This window comes from Haliotis asinina, chromosome 1 (genome assembly GCF_037392515.1).
Source record: "Haliotis asinina isolate JCU_RB_2024 chromosome 1, JCU_Hal_asi_v2, whole genome shotgun sequence".
Taxonomy (NCBI): domain Eukaryota; kingdom Metazoa; phylum Mollusca; class Gastropoda; order Lepetellida; family Haliotidae; genus Haliotis; species Haliotis asinina.
This window is the reverse complement of record NC_090280.1, coordinates 55,282,838-55,304,975: the sequence shown is the minus strand read 5'-3', so window position 1 is coordinate 55,304,975 and position 22,138 is coordinate 55,282,838. Positions and strand designations below refer to the sequence as shown.

At 40.6% G+C, this 22,138-nt stretch overlaps 1 protein-coding gene across 6 annotated transcripts in view; it reads left to right on the top strand.

The window, feature by feature from the left end:
- Window positions 1-22,138, top strand: part of LOC137294244 (uncharacterized) — a 61,544-nt gene that overhangs the window by 34,778 nt on the left and 4,628 nt on the right. The window contains exon 1 of one of the 6 annotated variants that reach the window (XM_067825253.1): window positions 14,492-14,942. The exons of the other annotated variants lie outside the window; for them this stretch is intronic. Coding sequence (XP_067681354.1) covers window positions 14,921-14,942 — 22 coding nt within the window. The 5' untranslated portion in view covers window positions 14,492-14,920. Of the gene's footprint in view, window positions 1-14,491; window positions 14,943-22,138 lie in introns of those variants that run through there. 6 annotated transcript variants of the gene reach the window in all.

Genomic DNA, 22,138 nt, shown 5'->3' with positions numbered 1-22,138 from the left:
ACACCTCTTTTGTATTGTGTGATGTATCAAACACACATCTTTAAAGTTTGTACATTTGGGCTAGAGTACATTGTGTAAGTAAACTATAATTGTATCTTGTATTCTTCATCTTTAAGCTTTAACACGTGTGTCTGTTTAAAGAATGTATATATAAGGCACTATAACCTGCCTCACAGTCCCTGAACCTCACTATTTCCTCATCCACTTGGCCCTTGTGCAATTTCTGCAATGCTGAAGCTCTAAATGTAACTCAGGGGGTGGGTTACCTTAGTGGTTAAAGCGTTCGTCTGCTTTTTAATTGTGTAATATATGTAACCAGAGACTAAAGTAATAAACGTTAGTCTAAATGCACGACTGAAAAATAATGAAGGCTTTTCCGATACCTTCACATTTCGAAACTAGATGTGTCATTCATAGTTTAACTATATTGTGAAAGAATCGGGCTGTCTTGAAGTGAGGTGCTCGAGGGATGGACTGACAAATAACCTGTGGGTAATTCATTAAAGAACCATCTCTTGTCTGTGAATGCCTACAGCATGAAATGAGGATAATGAGCAGGTGTTATTATGCAGCAAAGCATCTGACCTGGACTAGTTGTGACTGTTCTGAATACTGTCGACTGGTCCACGCGACCAGGCTGTGTCAGTGACAGCATCTGTACACTACTGCTTCCAGCAACTGCATCACGTCAGGTTAATTGTATCAGGGGGCCACGGTGTAGCTGGCGCATGTTGACCTCTGTTCCATAGATCTCTGCGATGCTCTCTAGGATGTTGACTATAACAGACCCTGTGTCATAAATGGTTTACTTGGCACACTTTCCTGTAGATAGATGAGGTATGGCATATTGACATGTTTCTGGAAGATGTTCTATGAGATTTATTGTGTCATAAATTACAGCTCTGGTTTGGGACATTATGACACCTCTGTTGTGGCACGGGACATTAGATTCGTGAGATGTAGTGTAGGACATTATGACACCTGTGTTGTGGCTCAGGACATTGGATTCGTGTGATCTAGTGTATGACATAATGACACCTCTGTTGTGTGACATTATGACACCTGTGTTGTGTGTGACACTCGTGTTGTGGCTCAGGACATTACGACTTATTAGATGTAGCGTGTGACATTATGACACCTCTGTTGTAATGTGGGACAATATGACCCATGTACTGTAGTGTAGGACATTACAATATCTGTGCTGTAATGTGGGACATTATTACCCATGTACTGTAGTGTAGGACATTACAATATCTGTGCTGTAGTGTAGGACATTGCAATACCTGTGCTGCAGTGTATGACATTACAATACCTGTGTCGCAGTGTAGGTCATTATGGCACCTCTGTTGTCTGGAGTACTGCGACCCATGTGTTGTTAGTGTAGGACTCTGCGACTGCTGTGTGTTGGTCTGGGACAGTGTGACTCCAGTGTCTAGTTGTAGGACACCGTCTCCACACTGTTTGGTCCACAATTATCACTTTAACACTTCACAGACACGATACTTGTGGACACAACTCACCCTCGACAAACCTCACTACTGACCACACACTTCACCACCTTGACAACACCACTCACAGTCACTCGCGTGGTAATTACATCACCGTGTGAAATATGCACACACGATGTCTATTTCACAATGGCCGACAGCTGGTGCACCCTATTTCAGCACTGTATATTTTAGTATGGCATTCCTAGATTAGTTTATGGTAATCTAATGGTTTGAAGTCGTAATTGCTCAATATTTCTGGAACAAATATTTAATCACCATTTATTTGGACAATCTTTAGGTCATGTTGAAAGTAAATAATTGTCTCACAAATTAAGCACAATCACGCTGACAGTCTTGTGGAGATGTGGAAATGAGGTCCTAATTTGTCTAGACAGTCACGACTGAATGTCAAAGTCAATACATTCTTTGAGATCAGGTAGCTATCAGAGGCAAGCACTCACCTTGTCAAGCCGGCTACTATTAGTAATCCTGTTGTATATCACGCGAGTTGTTGACTCCCTTTAAGTACACGTGTGTCATTACTGCCGTTCAAACTCTTAGTCACACCGCAGCACTTCACAACAGAGGTGTAGAAATATACTGAAAAATACAAACTCACAACCTTTTACTGGTTCTTTACGGTTTAAGCAAACAGAAAAGTTTTTGAAGACTTTTTCCTTTGGGTTTTTCAGGGGATGTAAGGAAAAAAGGGTTACCCTTTCTTCTGGTAATGTTTTAGTTTGGTGACAAAACGCCTCCAAAGTTAACACTATGAACCATTTGTGGATTCAAACCAGCGTGTTGCGTGATGAATGAATGCTCAAACATTTAGTGTTCCGTAAGGTACTTGGTGTCATGTATAGATGCAACAGCATGGTCAAGCAAATATTAGCATCAAGGAGATATGAAAGATAAGACTGAACGGTTTATTTACGGTTCCAAACATTCCATAAATTATCGCCGTGTTGTGAAATATGTTTAGAATATCATATACTGTAGGATAAGTTCTTGCAATATACACATGTGATAGCAGGGTTGACATAAATGTATATTTATGCTTAGTCACTGAATATAATTATGTAATCTGATTGTAACAAATAAACCCATTTACAATGAAAGGGGGCCCGAGGGAGAGCAGAGATCCAGAACATGGGCAAATCTAGACTTGCTCCATTTAGGGCTTTAGCTTTGAAGGGAGGACTAGGCTGTGGGGAAATAATATGGTTCAGAGGCTGTGAGACAGACTAGCGTAGATGTAGCTTTGGGAGAGAGAGTCTGGCTTACAAGACATTATTACTTAGGTTTATTCTTACTGGGATAATGACAAGGTTGTCAAGAGTGTGGATATAAATGCGTATTATCGTAGTTGTGAGACGTGTACCCAACAATCTGTCGACATACAATAACGGGCACTCGAGCTGTCGTTGTATCTGTAGAAGTGATTATTGGACAATGTGTAATTTCCTGTGACCGTAGGTCGCGCGTGATCAATGTCAGCCATTGTACCAGACCTGTACTTTCATCAGGTCAGGTTGTTGCATTGCCATGGTAACTGAAACAGGTGGGAGTAACGTACGTTGTAATCAACGCTTCTGTAGTTGATGGTAATGTTAACAGACTGTTAGGGTGATACATGCCCTAGAGGGGGCTTGGATGGTCCATTGGTTTAATGTGACGTACTGTAGTGTTGTTTGAGTACTGAGATACAGGATCCGGTGATCCTGATTCAGATTAAGATCGATTGTATTTCCATGATAAATTTTATGAATTTTGAACCCTGATCCAGTAAAAGACTGTGTCCTTAACCTTCGGGCTTCACTGCCGGACGTTGAACACGCTGTTCCATTGCATGGCGTCACCTAAAACAATATATGGAAACAAATAATCAAAACTAATCAACGTTCCGAAATGTATTGTTCTTGAATTATCAAACTGAAGTTTGATGAACGTCAAACTAGTGAAATTACGTACTGACAAAACAAACCATAAGTTACCATACCTTTTATATAATTGTTCGGCTGTGGAGCAGCCTAGTGGTTAAGGTGTTCGCTCGTCCCGCCGAAGACCTGGGCTCGATTCCCACATGGGTATAATGTGTAAAGCCCATTTCTGGTGTTCCTCGTCGTGGTATTGCTGGAATATTGATAAAAGCGTAGAAAAAAATATATTCACTTACTCACATTGGAGTTGTAATAGCATAATTGTCACTACCCACCACAACCACACCAGCCCCCAACCCCACCCCCACCCCCACCCCCACCCATTCCTCCTTGCAACCCGCCTCCACACCAGTCCCCCAACCAGTTCCCACCTGTCCCTCAAGTCGATTTGATTACTCACGGTGCTTTTACCCACACGTATTTAGCAAACATCGATCTTTTCGACCCATGTGTCACTTTGTTTCCGTTCTACACGATTTTCACATTTCTGGGCATTTCAACATTCCCCGAAGTGAAAGTGCTGGTCTAGCGGTCGATCGGTAACGTAAATATACCTGTTCATTCTCACTTCGTTATGCTACCACTACGAACTGCCTAGTAAGCATGATTTCGATGAAGTCTCCGTGATCATATACGCAGGAATGCATTGTGTGTGGACGGAATATCTTAACTTTCACTTAAGTGATATTTCAGCGGTGGCTAAAGAGCTTTATTAGTTTTTATAGGTTTGTACCATGACTTACTTTGATAACTTCATGCCTAATAGGGCGTACGGGGTAAAGTGGGTTTTATTTTCATCAAGTGTCATTAGTATCGACCTACTTCGTAATATTCAACAATACTGTACATAATTAACCGTATTTAAGCGTGTTTATACATACCTTTTTGAAGTGAGTTGTAGAGATCAAACTGATATCAATATGTACGATATTGGCCGAGTATGCAATATAATCTTTAAATGTGTAAACAAATCTGTTTGTTGAATTTGATTAATTGTAAGTATCGGAGTCCGGGGGTCGAAGTGGACATGATCAGTATCAGTGTGAGATGATGATATGATATTTATCATACCCCATGTAGAAATGATACCTAGGAAATGCGCTCAATATATTTTTCGTTTACGGAAGTAGAGAAAATGTGTGCCAGAGATTAAGATCCGATTTAAAAGTGGTCTTCAACAACCCATGTTTGTCGTAGGAAGTGACTGACGGGATCGGGTGGTCAGGCTCTCTTGGTTTACACATCTCATCATATCCCAACTGCGTAGATCGATGCTCAAGTTGTGATCACTGAATTGTCTGGTCCAATCTGGAGTATTTACAAACTGCCGCCATACAGCTGCAATATAGCTGCTTGCGGCGTTATACACCAAATAATTGATAAATGTCAAGATATATTGACGTCTATCCTTATAAATGAATATGTATAATAAGTAGCTTATTTTAGCTTTAACTGAAAAGAAGACGCTAAATCAGTGACACTGTTCAGCACAACAATGCAGCATAAGCCCCGCCCACTTGATTATCAGCCAATCAAAAACCAGTAGTCTCATGTCGAACACGACGTATTGTTTTTTTTTAAATTATGGCAATCATTGTCTTGGAATCAATTATACAGGTGATATTGCAAGCTGAGAACCTGTCTTTTCCACGGATACGGCTTCAATAAAGATGAAGCTCTGAATACAGTAATTATTGCCATTACTCGATCTGCCTAACTGTTAGACCTGTCAGATGTCCGATGACAAATGGCACGGAGACTGCCGAACCGCCTGCTACAATAGTTTGGGGACAGAACGTAGAGCAGTGTCACTCTCACTATTTGCCGAAATGTCGTTTTCACTATTTACCGGACAGAACATTTGATAATAATACTCTGACTGTTTGCCGAACTGTGGGTGTCAGCATTAGTAGTGGAACAGAACATTTGATAACGCCATGCTGACTGTTTGTCGATCTGTAGATTGGCTGTCTGGATGACAGAGGTCAAGTCAAGGTCATGGTGGACAGTACCTTATGTCCACTTTGTTAATAACCGTTTGCTTTGACAGTGTTAATACGTACTGGGACAGACAATTTAACTCTGCAGATATTTGTGTCAGTGGTACTGGAGCAGAGGTTTTGAAAGTAATACCCACACTAATTGCCGAACTGTAGATATTGGCATGAGAGACACTGGGAGGAAGGAGTCAGGGAGAGATCCCCGACCACCACCCGGGACGCATCTTCAGCACCGGGACACATCTTCAGCAGACAAAACTCAGGAATGTAGGACATATGTTACAAGAAGACGCACCAGTTACGGTATTATGACATGATGACAAAGAGCTCCGTGCGGTCGACCAAACCTTGCTGCAATGTGAGCACCCCATCTCATTACAACAACGGCTATGCATGAAGAGCGTCGCTTACATTGAGGACAGTACTAATACTAGCATGTGCTTCGAGGTGGCTTGAACGTTTATGTCATGGCACACTTCAGTTAATGTTGGAATGTGTGGACTTGTTCGTAACTGAGTTAGATGAATAAGAACAATTTCATGTTCATAAAACTATGGATAATATCCACGACCAGGATGCATTATCTAGTAGCGATTATGACAATGATGAAGTCGAGGGAGAGGATGATAATGCCGCCGCAGCCGATGATGATGACGACAAGGACGATGATGATGGTGCTGATTACCTCGACGATGACAATGATGGTGATGGTGATGATGATGCCGACATCGACGACGACAACGACGATGATGATGGTGCTGATGACCACGACGATGACAATGATAGTGGTGATGATGATGATGCCGACATCGACGACGACGATGACGACGACGATGACGACGACGATAACGATGATAATAACGACGACAAGAACCACGATGGTGTTGATGACTATACCATCGATTATGCTCTTCCTGAAGTTTCGATGACCTTATAGCGGTTTCACAGTACTACAATATACAATAGAATAATACGGTTTACCATCTGGACATTGGTAATATGAACGTATGATAGCACAGCATATAAATATTAATATTTCAGTAGGAGAATACGTCGAAATAGCTTTTGCTATTAATGTCGAATCAATACTGCCACAACGCGTCCAACCACTACGTCATTCGAATCCTTTGCCTGTGCTTCAAGTGGCCTTTTGAGACATGCATGATGGTATCGATCTGAGTACTCCGTACTCCGTACTCAGACACCAGATGTCCTTAACCTGTTGATTAGCCAGGTTATTAATACAGCCAGGTGAAAATGTAGGTAGATATTATCCCAGTGTACCATACTGGTATTCTCGGAGTATGAGCAATACTTATTTATAACATCATTGTTTATTATTGGAACATTTGCCATTGATCAAAATGTAGAATTTCTTTCATTGTCCTAATGGTTGAAGATTAGTTTGATCATGCGTGTAGTATTGTTCGGCCTATAAAACCTTATGTCAGATATCGACCGAACAAAATTATTTAGATGGTTGCCAGAGGCGATTCAGGATCGTTTGGCATGTTTTATTAGATTTTAATAGTTATTCCAGCAATGTCACAGCTGGGCGTATTCTAGCAATATCACAGAACTGTCGGGTAGAAGAGAAGGTTACCAAGAATATTGCCTTTACACGGTGAACGTTAGTCTTTCTGGCAGTCCCTGAACCACGTTATTTAGCCTGTTGCCGAATCCCATCTGCAATACCCAAGTCTAGATTTCCCCAGGTTCAGGAACCTCTGGTCCCCCTGGGACTCCTTTTCAGTTTAATGAGTTTGTTTGTAACTATCAAAGTTATATATATTCTCAAAGACTGAGCGTTAGTCTAGGTGGACGTATGCAATGAATTGAACACACCACGTACACAACTGCTCCTTGTGAATAACGGTTTCCTAAATCCATCCATCCATCCAATAAATCCAGACAGTCATGGTGACTTATATTAGGTCGGACGCGTCGTGGATAAAATTTACGTAACTGAACAATCTGGGTTCATCTTAGCCAAGCAGTTACCAAATTTCAGAACAAAAATCAAATTGTGCTCAGTTTGATTTTGTTATTACCCATACTGCAAGTGTACAAATTACCGGAAAATACACAGACATCGGTTAGCCTGATGTGTCGAAGCTAAATTGAAATCGGGCATAGGGATGCTTCTTGGCAGTAGCGCCTGCATGCAGATTTGGTGTCCACTGGTCTCTGTTACCTGCAACTAAGGACAAGCTTACCATCTACTTACCTCACAGGTATTGGTGTGACCGTATGATGGAGTCTGACCCCATCCGTGGTTTAGAGCTCCTGCCAGGAGGCGAGTGACCAGTGGTCATACGAAAAGATGATACTTGTTGTTACCCTGCTCGGTGGTCGAAATAATCGCATTATAACAAGGACTGGTCCCTCGGTGTCGGTATATAGTGTTTGAGGGGATATCCGTGTTCAACCTTTGCATAGTGTCTCAAGGGGATAACACTATAAAGTCGATTATAGAAAGGGATCTTAAAGCACATTTACCTCAATTCACGACGTCTGCTGTGTATCCAATAAAGAGCCACATTCGGCCCAGTTATCCGAGTCGCTCAGATCGTGGGTTCGAATCTGTTTTGTCGTGATGGTGTTTTTGTCCGCAAAGACGTCGGTGCTAGAGGGTTTAATCCAGGTGGTAAACGTTCAAGTCTGGATGAATCGGGATGTCCTACATCAACTGACTCGTCTTCATGCAAACGAAACACTGTTCAAAGCCACGATAAGCCCGGCACATCCAGCCCGGGACCCATAGGAATCCAAACAAAATACAAATCGTGCACATGCAAAATGCTCATCCGTTTTCTCTTCATGTTCCATTCCACCGTCTGCTGCACGGCTGCTGTTTCCTAATTGGATCAATTATGTATTGTTGCCCACATGTTTAACGTGGCTTAAAGTGCATTACGGAGATCCCAAAGACAATATTTTCATTCCAGTATTGTGTGGCTCCATCCACGAATCTCTGCAAACAGAACATGGCATTGCACCAACTGGCTGTCTGGATGACAGAGGTCAAGTCAAGGTCATGGTGGACAGTACCTTATGTCCACTTTGTTAATAACCGTTTGCTTTGATGTTGATGCCATATTGCAATAGTATGATTTAAGGATTGTAATGACGTAAGTTTCAGATTTGACAATGTAATAATGCTTGATATAGTGTAACCTTGATGCTTTTCATCCATTCGAAAGGAATTTGCCGTTAAAAAGTTTCCTTTTGTGATTGTCGAGATTGTACTTTTGTGCATTTGAACAGCTGAAGATCTTTCATAATTATAGCTTCTGTGTATCAAGGGAATTCGTTACAGAAACAGTAATATTTTATATATACTTTGCTGCATATATGTTTGCACTGAAACGTGGAGATCAATTTATCATAAATATACCCAGGCCATTTTATGACCATTATCCCTGACTTATCTTGACTTTGGCTTTGAATTACGGCTTGCGTATTGTCTTTTCCCCTTCGATTATTCATTCTAAGTGCATGTACTTATTAACGTGGTTTCACAGTACATCATTTAGTTTATAAGTTATCGGATAATGACCCAGTTTGCTTTAAAAAAATTAATGCGTACCATGTACACATACTCTTATCTTTATATCACCATACGCCAAGTCTGTTAAGGTGGAAAGTGACTAAGTGTAGCTTCAAGTAGTTGAATGTTCACCTCACACGAAGCGTACAGTTTCTGATAAAAGTCACGTACGTTGCTGTACCATATGCCAACCTATCAATGCAGTCACTCCAACACTCGTTATTTGTTTCTTGGCCCTTGAAAAAGAAAGCGAGGGGGTCATAAAGGGGTAACTGTTTGTCCGACTTACTTGTACTTGCAATAGTGTATAAACTGGGGTGTTCTCGAGAAGACACACCTACATGCAACTGTGTATAAACAGGGGCGTTCTAAAGAGATATGCCTACATGCAATAGTTTTTCATACAGGGGTGTTCTCAAGCAGACACACGTACATGCAATAGTGTATAAACAGGGGTGTTCTCAAGAAGACACATCTACATGCAATAGTGTATATACAGGAGTGTTCTCAAGAAGACACACCTACATGCAATAGTGTATAAACACGGATGTTCTCAAGAAGACACATCTACAAACAATAGTGCAAAAAAGTGCCCGTATGAATATGTACCCTGGCATGTTCAGACATCCCTACAAGACTTTGATGGTTTCCGGTCCTCCGGGTAGAAGGAGGCGCTTCAGATTGGGACACGGATATAATGGTTTATATTACTGGAAGTATGTCTTTGATCTGGCCGGGAAAGTAATATTTCCCATGGGTACTACATGAACACTTTAACTGACAAAATTGTCGTTTTTCAAAAGCCTTTTTATAAGTTTTTCGAATCCATGAAAGTTAAACTTCGGCTTTAATGCACAATGTTAGTTTCTGCGATCACACGTGAGAACAGCTAGATGAAATCAAGTGCAAGTTTCAAGATAAAGCGAATAAACTCATAACCTCATAGGGATTGTCTAAACGGGATAAAGGGATTTAACATAAAAGCTGAAAACGATCGCCATCTTCTTGAGACCGTTGCTGGAACGAATACTATTCCCAATAAAGACAGGTCGGAGATAGCAACGTTTTTGCATTCCTCAATGCAAAGAAACAAAACGCTCAGCAAACCCATGCGTGAACCGTTTGTTGAAGACCAGTTGAATCTGGTTCTGGTACCAAGGTGGTCAGGTCGTGGGTGTCAGGATACGAGGGAGCGGGGTGGAGGGACAGGTATGTCTACCCTCTGTCCGAAGGTCTTGCTCATCTCTAAGCGTTGAGGGAGTTCTGTCTGTGTTTCGCTCAACACATAACGCAACCGTCAAGAGCGGTGTCCCATAATTCAACCCAAAGAATAGCTAGACGCGCGTTACCCGAAACCCGAAAAAAGTAACGCTGAAGTTTAGAAACAGTTCATGTATGGACATGCGAAAATAAAGGGAGGTAAGCGATGTGATGGAAATTCGACATGCATATCTCACAACGGCGCTAATTCCATGTTGCAATTCCGCGTGGACTTCGCTAAAAGATAGTTCCATGTGAGATAACAGTGCTGCAAGCCGTCAAAATATTTATTTCACACCGTTTGGAAACCGATAATCACTCCCCAACTTAAAGTATTACCTAATCTTAGCCGAATTCCAGTCTCTCCCCGCTAGAGACACAGGTCACAGTGAAGGGGTAGGGTTTCCCATTTACACAGGCATAACCTACACGGAGATACAGTTACCTTAAGAGTACATGTACATTCAAGTCTTATACGCGTACCCATGTATTCAATGTAACCAGGAAAATTGCTATATCTATTGTACATACACATGTATGTCTTACCTTTGTCATACTCCCTTGTCTTGTGTATGTAGACCACAACAAAGAGAATATTAACTATGAAAATTAATGAATCATTTGGATTTGTTTAATGATGAACTCCCGACACAAAATAAACAACAGGTAATGGAATAATACAGCAATTAGTTCTTCAGGTAGGAGAGGAGAGGAACGATATTTTCTCCTAGGCGATATCGAACACCGCATGGATCAACTCTGTTGGCGTGGGGGAGGTCATACAGTTTGCTGCGTCAGACGTTTTAGAAGCATGCGGCGGGGGTGGGGGGTGGGGGGGGGGGTTTGTCCCGGGGGTAATTCGGTATTTCAGAATGTATTTTCGTTTTGTTTTGTTTTTTTAAAAAATCACGTTTCTTGCAATAAGAAAATGGCGTTAGCGATTCGATGGAATATAAAGAGTTCCGTATAGCAGCCTTTCAGTTGATTACGCTGGAGCTCTGATCAGTAATAAATATTAACGATGGCTAACAGGATGAAGACCTTGTCAGTAGTGATCCTTGTGATGACGACGTTTGTGGTGTTTGGTGGTGGTGGTGGTGGTGATGATGATGATGATGATGATGATGATGATGATGATGATGATGATGATTGTAACTGGAAACACTGAAACATGCTCGAAGCGATTTATTTGTTATTACCTCAGGCAACGGATAAGTACTATCGTATTTCATTATCAACTCCCATGGGAATACACAGTATCACAGTTATCCTTCCTCTAGCCATGAACTGCCTCTGCGGGGTTGGTAACCTATCTGCCTTCGGTTATATTAGCTTCAGACATTGCGCGAGTGAGTGAGTGACTTACGCCGCTTTCAGCAATATTCTGTGAATATCACGAAAGGAGACACTGGAAATGGGCTAAATGCACTGTACCCATACACATATGGGGAATCGAACCCTGAGCTTGGGTGTGGCAGTGGCGGCGGGGTGGCCCAGTTGCTATAGCGTACGTACGTACGTCAAGCCGAGGACCCGGATTCGATTCCCAACATGTGCACTTTGTGTGAATCCCATATCAGGTGTCCCCCGCTGTAACATTGCTAAAATAGTTCTGAAAGCGGCGTGGAATTAAACCTGCTTAATCCTTTAGGTCTGACGAGCGGACGGTTTAGGCTGCTCCACCGCTCCATCAGACATTTAACCTTGATTCAGATGTATACATGATTATGACAGAGGGGAGACGCAGTCATATGCTAAGTACAAGTGTAACATTCATGTTTAACATGACCAGTTGACCAGATGCAAGATGGTCTCACGTCTCGGTACTTACTGCTCGAGGTTTGTGGCTATCTGGGTCATCAGACAAGCTTCCACATAACTGACCCGAACTGACCCGTCTCTCAACTACACATTAGCCTAAACGAGCTATAGAGATGATGACATTTTGAAACGAGTTCTCCACACATCGTTTGAGAATTTAATGGAGGTACGACTTGCCTGTGGCCCGAGGCGACTCCAGCATGGAGAGTCGACCAAATTCATGATACAACGTGATTACTATTCTTGATCACCCCCTTACTGGTGCTCTTGAACTTGATCAAAGTGATGAAGATGTATTTGTTCATCAGTATTGATGCTTTCACACAGTTCTGAAAGGGCGAATAACTCTGTCTATTTTCAAAGTTTCATACAATCACACTCAAGAATAAACACAGAATTGCTGGATTAAATTTGCTTGAATATTAGGGAGCGGGGAGCAAAATATACTGTAAAGTTCTGGGCCCCGTTTCACAAAGCTCTCGTAAGCCTAAGATCTCGTAACTTTTCTCGTAGCATCCGTAGCTCCTGTGTTACAGTATAGGAGGCACAATGGGTACGAGAAAACTTACGAGATCTTAGGCTTACGAGAGCTTTGTGAAACGGGGCCCAGTTTATACACGTGTGCGCTTCATGAGGGTGATAACTTCAGATGTGATCTTCGAGGGGTCTCGCATATAGGTCTGAAGGGGTTTTGTAAATACAACAGCGCCAGTTGTTTCCATGTATATTCTGGAGGTTTATGCATTTCTAACTTTCAAGTGTATCATAACTGTGGAACGTTAATTTATGCCAGCCGTGGAATTATTATTATTTGAAGGAGCGGATTCAAATTCCTAAACGCTGAATCATTCAATTGAAAATCGAAACGCAAATGAGAACGTATGTGTCGCTGTGTGAAAGTGTGAGTGAGTATACTTTTACGCCGCTTTCAGCAATATTCCAAACGATATCGCGGCGAGGGACAGCAGAAATGGGCTTCACATGCTGTACCCATGTGGGTAATCGAACCCGCGTCTTCAGCATGACGGAGTGAACACTTTTACCATTAGGCTACCGCACCGTGAAAAGTATGGAACACACGTTTAAAGAATACAAAGGTTACATGTTGTTTCTACCATCTTGTCCAGCCCGAAACGTCAGCAGGAGGGATGGGGGTCGCATAACCTAGATACATCATACCATTAATTGCAGTAACATAAATACTTGATTCAAATGTACGTGTGTCCAGTCTGCAGGTTCCTTCCAAAGACGTCTGCGTAAGTCTGGCGGAAGACTCGTGACTCTGAGTTCATTGTTTGTCCAAGCATTTAGCGAGTAAGCGTTACACATTACTTGACCCGAGGTCAAGAGTTGGGAGGAGAGTGGAGTATGTCCACACAATGTTCATGAAGTCACTACGGACAGTTTGGAAGTGTGTGTGCTCTGCAACATAGCACAACCCCTCTCATTGACTCAGGGACAGGCTTAGCATACCGTATTCAGATGGTCTAGTCCCATGGCGCATATTAGGAGATACCTGACATATTTCCATGAAGATCAGGGCACTCCAATCGGTATATCAACAACAGTTTAACTGTTCCACATTACAACAGTTTAACTGTCTCACATTACAACAATTTTGATATCAACAATGAAGGGGGTGTTTGCCATAAATCGTTCTATTTGATGTATGTGATGAAGGTATTATGAAATTACAATACCATATTTCGGTAAATTGTTGTAGAGCGATTTCCTCTATATTTGCTTATAAATGCTTATTTCGATGATGAATCAAGGTTGCTTGTGGAAGGATACTTAGCATGTTAAATCATAAGAATTATCATTAAGTGGTTGTGAATCATCATCATCATCATCATGTATTCACTCATTAACGCAACCAACTGTTACCAAATAGCTATGATACTAGGCTAAATGTGAGCTTATTCCATCCCATCGGCGGCACCCGTCACAGACGCACCCGAAGTAATGAATGTCTTACGAAAGACCTGCATGTAGTTTATACCCCGTGTATTTTTAGACGTGCGTTGCTCTAGTATTGACTCAGTATAATAAATATCGTTGCTGCATTTGCAATAGCGGATACTACGTTTATCAATTCACGTGTTCAATGACTGGGTACTTATAGCAATATACCTTACGCACACTGTAGGCGAGCCCATGAGATCATGGTTCATTCATGATACGATAGCGTTCTTATCCAAGCATACGGAATGTGACTAGGTATTTCGCAATTCCAAAAATTAGTCGACATCACGCTGAATGACAACATGACACTTACTATGATATACTGTCACGCTGAAATTTTCTAGCAAACAACCTACGCCCTTTCGCAATTAAACGTGAACATGGCTTAAAACCGGTGTGTCTGATGACGATCAATGTCGTGGAGACAGCCACGGGGAGTTGCTCTACGGGTTACTGTATCGAGGCTTGTAGCCAGAGGCAGTAGAAAACAATAGGTTGTCCAAGTGTGTGTAAGCGTATTATACGGGGTCCCGTCGGCCTGTATGTTAATCTCGGCTCCACGTTGTTTCGTCCTGACTCGCTGTTGTTATTGACCACAATGGCGCACTGAGCAAACGGGGAAAGGAATGACATTTTTTATTTCTACAAAATCAAGAATCTGTCCGAGAACTTGACATTGACTGCTTGTGTTTGATGCAGCTCAGACGTGGATTGTGATTCTGTCACTGAAGCTAATTCTTCCACAATTTGTATAGAAACGTACGCTGTGAGAAGCAACCTTGCAGGACACCACTGTGAAGATGAACTTTAAATCTATGTGTTGATGTGACAACTACATAGTACCTCAGAGTGCACTTGTTATATATCTTCCTCTGCAAAGAATAATACTTCAAAATGAAATTGAAACGAAGCAAAGGTATGTGTCACATATTTTATCAAGATGCTTTATATGCATTGTTATATCTTGATTATCAACCATGTTGATCTTTGTTAACACGTTACAAAGTGTACTTCGGTCGAAATGTTAAATAATTGTTAAAAGATTTCATATTTTGACATTTATCGCTGGTGTCATGATATGTTCCATTGTGTGCTTTGTAGTTGGCCTAACATGTATCGTTTTACTGTGGAATTGTTTGTTTTTTTTATGTCATTTAACAGCACACTAAAGGTATTCAAAATATATACCGTCACACTTTAAACTTATTCAAGCTAAATGTTTCAAAAGAATTGCATTTTATTGTTAGACGCGTGCCCGTCTGGTAACTGTTTGAAGTCAATGTGAATTCAATGTTATAATCCGTGACGTGTAGAATTGAAGCATTGTCAGAGTGTAATGTAATTATTTATCAACTATAGCCATTAAACATGAAATACAGACAAACGATGTGGACTATTAGATTGCTAGACATTAACACATGAGAGATACAAAAAGAATAATGGCTTCTGGATAATTAGAGACAAACAAGGTAGGTTCCGTATGACTATATTCGATGCACAGGTCGACACCACAGAATAACTGTCTTACTGAAAACGTCGGCTACATCCAAACCATATCTTTGGAGTATTTCACAACCATTAGCGTGTAAAGAAACCTGTTACACAGCAACCCCGCCAATATACCTTGACACTTATGCATTTGGTGGACGGAAATCCATTCACGTATACCGCAAAGTACTCAATGCATGCCAATGGGCATTGTTGTATTCCTACATTACATGCAATGTTCTCCCGCTTCATTACACCACTAAACTTAAACGATAGCTACAGGCAACACCAAACCGCCGTGCTGTCAGCGGGCCTGGAGGTACGTTAAAACCGGTGTATGTACGTCGCGATAAACAATGATATCATGTTTGACTTCATTACTGAATGTGCCCTTACCTCAAGACGTTGTATTGCTGTAGGGAGATAGGGAAGGTGTTATCGGTGATGATGTCTAAACTGAGGACACCCTGGAGCACTGTAGCGGTGCAGCATGTTTCAATGTTACAGTGTACACGTACATGGGTGTAATACTGTAATGATATAATGATGTAGTAATATAGCACATAATGGTGTTACTGTAAATACTGTAAGCATGCATGAGTGTAGCTTTGTAGCTCGTTTAAGTCATTTTGATAAGTGGGATTTTGTAACACTACAATACTGTATCAATGTAGCAAGTAACACTATTACACTGAAGATCTGTGCAATGATGTAATGATGTAACTAATGAGAATGTGTGTAATATTGTAATAATACAATCCTATAACATAAAAAGAAACCAGGTGATACTGTGGCAATACAGCTCGTACAATGAATTGAATATTGCAACAGATTGTGCAGCAAATTCCCTTTGGTCAGCGTGTCTTTGTGACAAAGATCTAGAATGGGTGCAAAGGAGTGTTCGCAGTACAGTGTAATAACTGTTTCAGTAAATGGTAGCATCATGATTTCAAATGCATTAACGTACAAAAACATTATTTTCTGTGAACAATTCCATTAATTACTTTATGTAGGTAGGGAAGGTTTAGGATTTTTCTTTGGGCATTTCTGGCATTTTCAACTTGTAGATAAAATGCTAAGCTGACTTAGAACCTGTTCTTTAAGTCACACAAGTACTTGCAGATCATCTGTTCTGAAACATAATACGTTTGACATAATCACAGTATCGGATGCATCCTTACAATCTACATCAGATTTGTAGAAGGAATATCTCAGATGTTTGTATGAAATATGTCCTTGGTGTATGGAATTACGTATACAGATCCAGCGAAGTTTTAATATCGACTGCACCAGACGCTGACATTCATCCGCTGTGACAGTCTATTATGAGTGATATGATGTGTTATATTTTATGCCATTTGGCATACTGGTACAGTCAAGTCCTTTTTTTTCAGCAGACAAATTTTATGCAACTGGAAACAAGGGTATCATCGCTCTTTATTAGCACAATAGTGCTCATTGTTAATCCAATGTTATTGCTGCATGTTCCGTTATTTGTTTACATCAGTATATGTGTCGTTTTTCAGCTGACGTTGATGAGAGTGAGTGAGTTTAGTTTTACGCCTCACTCAGCAATATTCCAGCTATATAGCGGCGGTCTGTAAATAATCGAGTCTGGACCAGACAATCCAGTGACCAACAACATATGCGCAGTTAGGAACCGATGACATGTGTCAACCAAGTCAGGAAGTCTGACCACCCGATCCCGTTAGTCGCCTCTTACGACAAGCATAGTCGTTTTTATGGCAAGCATGGGTCGCTGAAGGCCTATTCTACCCCTGGACCTTCACGGGTCGACATTGATAAGAACCATTTATGGAACCGTTGTAATCAATATTTTCCAACATGGACACAATTCGCCTTTCATACAAAAAGAGTAAATAGCATTGTTCTGGTCGCCGGATGTGGTCGTCCTATCAAGAGGGAATAATCTAGTGCAGTGTAGATAATCCGTTAATATACCTCGGGTAGATCAGGTGTCCCACGATCATCGCAACACGTGAATGTAGTGTGTACATGATACAAAAATTCACCTCAAATGTTTACTAGTATATGTGTGTTTCATATTTAATAAATTCCATTGTAAATCTGCTTGTGGTCTAAAAGATGTCAGCCATGTAGATACGGATACCTCGAGGCGCATCTCATGACATGGAGTTTAGTTGATGTTTACATCAAGCAATGTGTGCTTATCGAAACTTTCCATTGTTTGGTGAGCGATATGTTATGAATTCTGCCGTAATCCTTCAGGTATAATCCGATTTGACTTACGCAGCACAAGTCACGTAGATGTTTTGCTAGGCAACGGAACGGACGGGACAAACCTGTCGACTCTTTTGCACTTTATTACATTTTATACTTTTTTTGGGAGAGTACGTTCTGCTGTATCGAGGCACGATAAGCCTCACTGCTGACAAGTTGTTTCGAATCTTAGCAACCGCAATCGAATGAGCCCAAAGTGTCGAAGGTTGGGAAAGGGTTCTGTTTGTGTCGACCCACCTCTTTTGAGTACATAGAGCACGTAGTATGCTGAGGAGTTTATTTTAAAAACTGTTTCCACATTCATCATCATGTGAAGTAGTGAATGAGTTAGCAATAATCCAATGATATCACAGCGAGGGACAACGGAAATGGGTTTCACACATTGTAACCACGTGGTAAATCGAAACCAGACCTTCAGCGCGACGAGCGAACGCTTGAACCACCAGGCTACCCACCACACTCCTGTGAAACAGACTCCTAGGTGTATAATCCGTGTTTTAAAAAAACACAAAAAATCCCCCAAAACATACGTATGACAAGTCCTGTGATATCATCATCATCATCATCATCATCATCATCATCGACGACGTCGTCGTATAATAAGTCATCACCGTCATTGTTTTGTCAGCATAACACTTTGCAATAGAAACTTATTTCAAAATGTCAACTCATTATCAAGTATACTCCATCACTGTACAGGCAATAATGATGATAATAATTATTATTATTAGCATCGTTGTGCTATATTTATGATTATTGTTATTGTATGTTGGACAGTATAGACATTCGACTTTCCCTACACATATTTCACTATTGCATTACTCCCGGACAGATGTCGTTATATGCTTATTTGCATTTTTTATACTAAAAGCTTCACAGAACGAATTTATGAACCAACGGAACGCTCGAGCTATGCGTTTCTAAACAAATGCCTCCGCTTTAAATAGCAATATCTGCACCTGTCGCGCATTAACTGTCAATTCTAGGAATTCTCGACCAGGAAGTGTTACTGAAATTCTGAGAATAACTGTTTCTGAGGGACAGGGGCAATAAACCAACCCGAACATGAATACGCCTTGCATATGTGCACAGTCATATATTGATGTGTTTCACAATATTCGCATATGACTCCTGCGTTATCTACAGTTTGACATGATAAGTAGTATATGGCAATATACACACCTGAAACTGATTGTTATCTCAGTTTCTGCACCGCACCTTCTTATATGATGCAAGCTAGGTCAACAGACAGCAGCAGACAGCAATAAACAACGTCATGTCCACGTGTCATGGCGTCTTCCCTGTATTGACTTGCTGTGACTATTCTATCTATATAAATTGATCGTTACCTGAAATATAGTTGCACAAATAAACGAGACTTAATATTCTTGAAGCATTTGTGAATTTGGCATCTGGAAACGTCGGGTACACCTGGGCGGTTAAAATGTGTGGCTGCTTGAAAGGAATGCGTCCCAATTTCTATGGAGCAATACAACCTTGGTTGAATGGAGTGTTTTTGTTCGGTAGGTTACACTGTATGTGTGTTAAACATGTAATATATGTTACTTGAAATGACAGGAGCGTTACTGTGCGGAGTCTGACAACAAACTCATTCAGTTTTGCAAAGTATGGAAGTTGCACGTGCTACGAGTAGGGCAGAATAAGTATATAAATGGGTCATTAAAATTTTCAATAAACATCATGCTGCGTCGCCTGTGGAAACTTTCTGTGGCGTGTGAGATCTGAGATATTTGAGACTGGTTGTTCTCTGGAGTTGAAGATTTTGTATGAAAATGTAGTATTGTTTGTTCTTTGAATTATTCATCTACTTGTTTGTTTACTTGTTTGTAACTCAGACAAAAACGTCTCTGCTTATATTCTTTTGGTTTATGTACCTATTCAATCAATCAATCAATCAATCAATCAATCTATCTATCTATCTATCTATCTATCTATCTATCTATCTATCTATCTATCTATCTATCTATCATTTGAGACTCCTGACAAAAACGTCTTTCTATTGAGCATTTCTAATAGATCATTTTAGAGAATCATACTCCTATCAACTTGAACACGAGATTATACCAGTATGTACACTGTGTATTCATATCTCGTCATTCCTTGCTGTCATTGTGACTAGCCGGTTGTGGGCGTGACGTAGAGTGCTATCAACATGACAGGTGATGTGAGGTGAAATTTACATGACAGATGTCTGATAGGGTCATGCTTCTCTCACATGTGGAGACATGAGCAGGTCACATCTGAACTGAAGACAGGCAAACACTATTTACCCTTAACACTGACTGCAGTGTTAACACTTCTGTGGTCATTATGTCAGAATGTTAATATTATTGTCTACAGTGTTAACAGTGATAATGATGACACTCTTAACAGTCATATTGTCAAAATCGTAAACATTGTCTCAGACGGTGATACATTGTTAACATTCATATTGTTCGTATCTACCCTTAACACTGACTACAGTGGTCTTCTCTGGTCTTTGAGTCAGAATTATAATATTATTGTCTACAGTGTTAACGGTGATATTGATGACACTCTTAACTTAACATTCATGTTCTCTGCATTGTAAACATTGTCTTAGACGGTGACACATTGTTAACATTCATATTGTTCGTGACACTTGTACAGCTACCGGCTGAATGAAATCAGCAAAAGATCGCAGCCTCACCCAGATGCGGCGTCATAGCCTAGTGGTTAAAACGTCCGTTCATCACACCAAAGACACGGGTTCAATTCCCAACATGGGTACAATGTGTGAAGCCCATTTCTGGTGTCCCTCACCGTGATATTGCTGGAATATTGCTAAAAGCGGCGTAAAAAATAATCACTCACTCACTCAATCACTCACACGTGTAGTCTTAGCCAGTGGTAAAGTGTTGACGGATATGACAGGGTTCGAATCCCCACGTTGTGTGAATACCACTCGTAGTGACGACCCTTGCTATGACACCGCGGAATATTGCTCAAAGAACATAACTTTTCATTCATGCACTTTAGACTTCGTATAGGGAACCTGTTTCCAGCCATGTCTATTACTTCTGCAACAGATTTAGTAACATAAACGTTAATGAGTCCGTATTACTTCAATTAGCACTATGTTTTTGACATTTTCCGACATCAACATCAAAGGCTGGCCACTGTTCTGTCATTATCATGTTAATTTCTCACAAGCGCTCTCCACAGACATATGGTTGCATAACCACATGACCCCTATACACTTGTCTGCATCATGTCAATTTCATGCAATCCCATAGGTTAGCTGATTTCCCATGATGCATCGCCATATACTATCGTACAGCGTGGATGTACGTGTTTGTACACAACAATACATCAAGCGAAATGTCAGCTGACCTGAATAGTGGTAGCATTTATTCTAAATTCACCTTATTCTTTTCACCTTAACTTTTGATAAACCATAAGACTTGGGAATTACATGTTAATCACTGTGTATATATGTTTGAATTATAAATAGTTACTTAAATAGTTTAAATGCCATTGAGCGTCAAAGTGTTCTCATATATTAAACGGCCTTGACATTGATCAAGTTCTTAAAATCATTATCAAATTGAAAGAACGACAGTTTATTTGGCTTTTAACGTTTGCTCGGTAAAAATATAATTGGAGTCAAACCGTCCCCGCGCTAAACATACAGATTGGGAAGAATTAATATGGAGATAAATATACCACGCATGTGAGTTAATTTCAAACCCACAAGTGCACGTAGGATTTAATAAAATTGGGACCATGTAAATGCAAGTCCTGTCATGTTGTTTACACGTTTTTTGTGATGTCAGTGTGCTGGTAAACAACCAACAATAGCAATCACTTTGTTGCTTCAGAAAGTCGGAAAAATGGTCATACAAATAAGGCAGCCGAGTGTTATTGAGACGCCCTCGGTGACAGATTGGTCAGCACACACTAAGACGTTGTCGTCAACAGAACAACCGTGTTTATGTCACAGAATATTAACAGGGAATGTATCAAACTATTCCCAATATTTCGTGAAAACATTCTTCAAAACAGAAGAATGCACAATTGAAGTCACCTAAGAAATCTAGTTATTCGGATAGTGGATTTATGGTAATTGTTTTGACATTTTTTTAATATAATGTATTTTAGATTAAATACTTTTTTAAGTGAGGATTTGATCAACTTTGAAAAATAACAAATTCTGACGCGATCCCTGTGTGACCTGTCAATCATTTTGTCATAAGTGAGATACATTGCTGTCGCTCGTTCGTCACCTTTCAGCTTTTGTGATGGATTAGAAAGAGCGACATGTTATTGCTGTCAACATTCTTTTACGTGTTGTGTTTTTCACGACTTTCACTACACATGAAC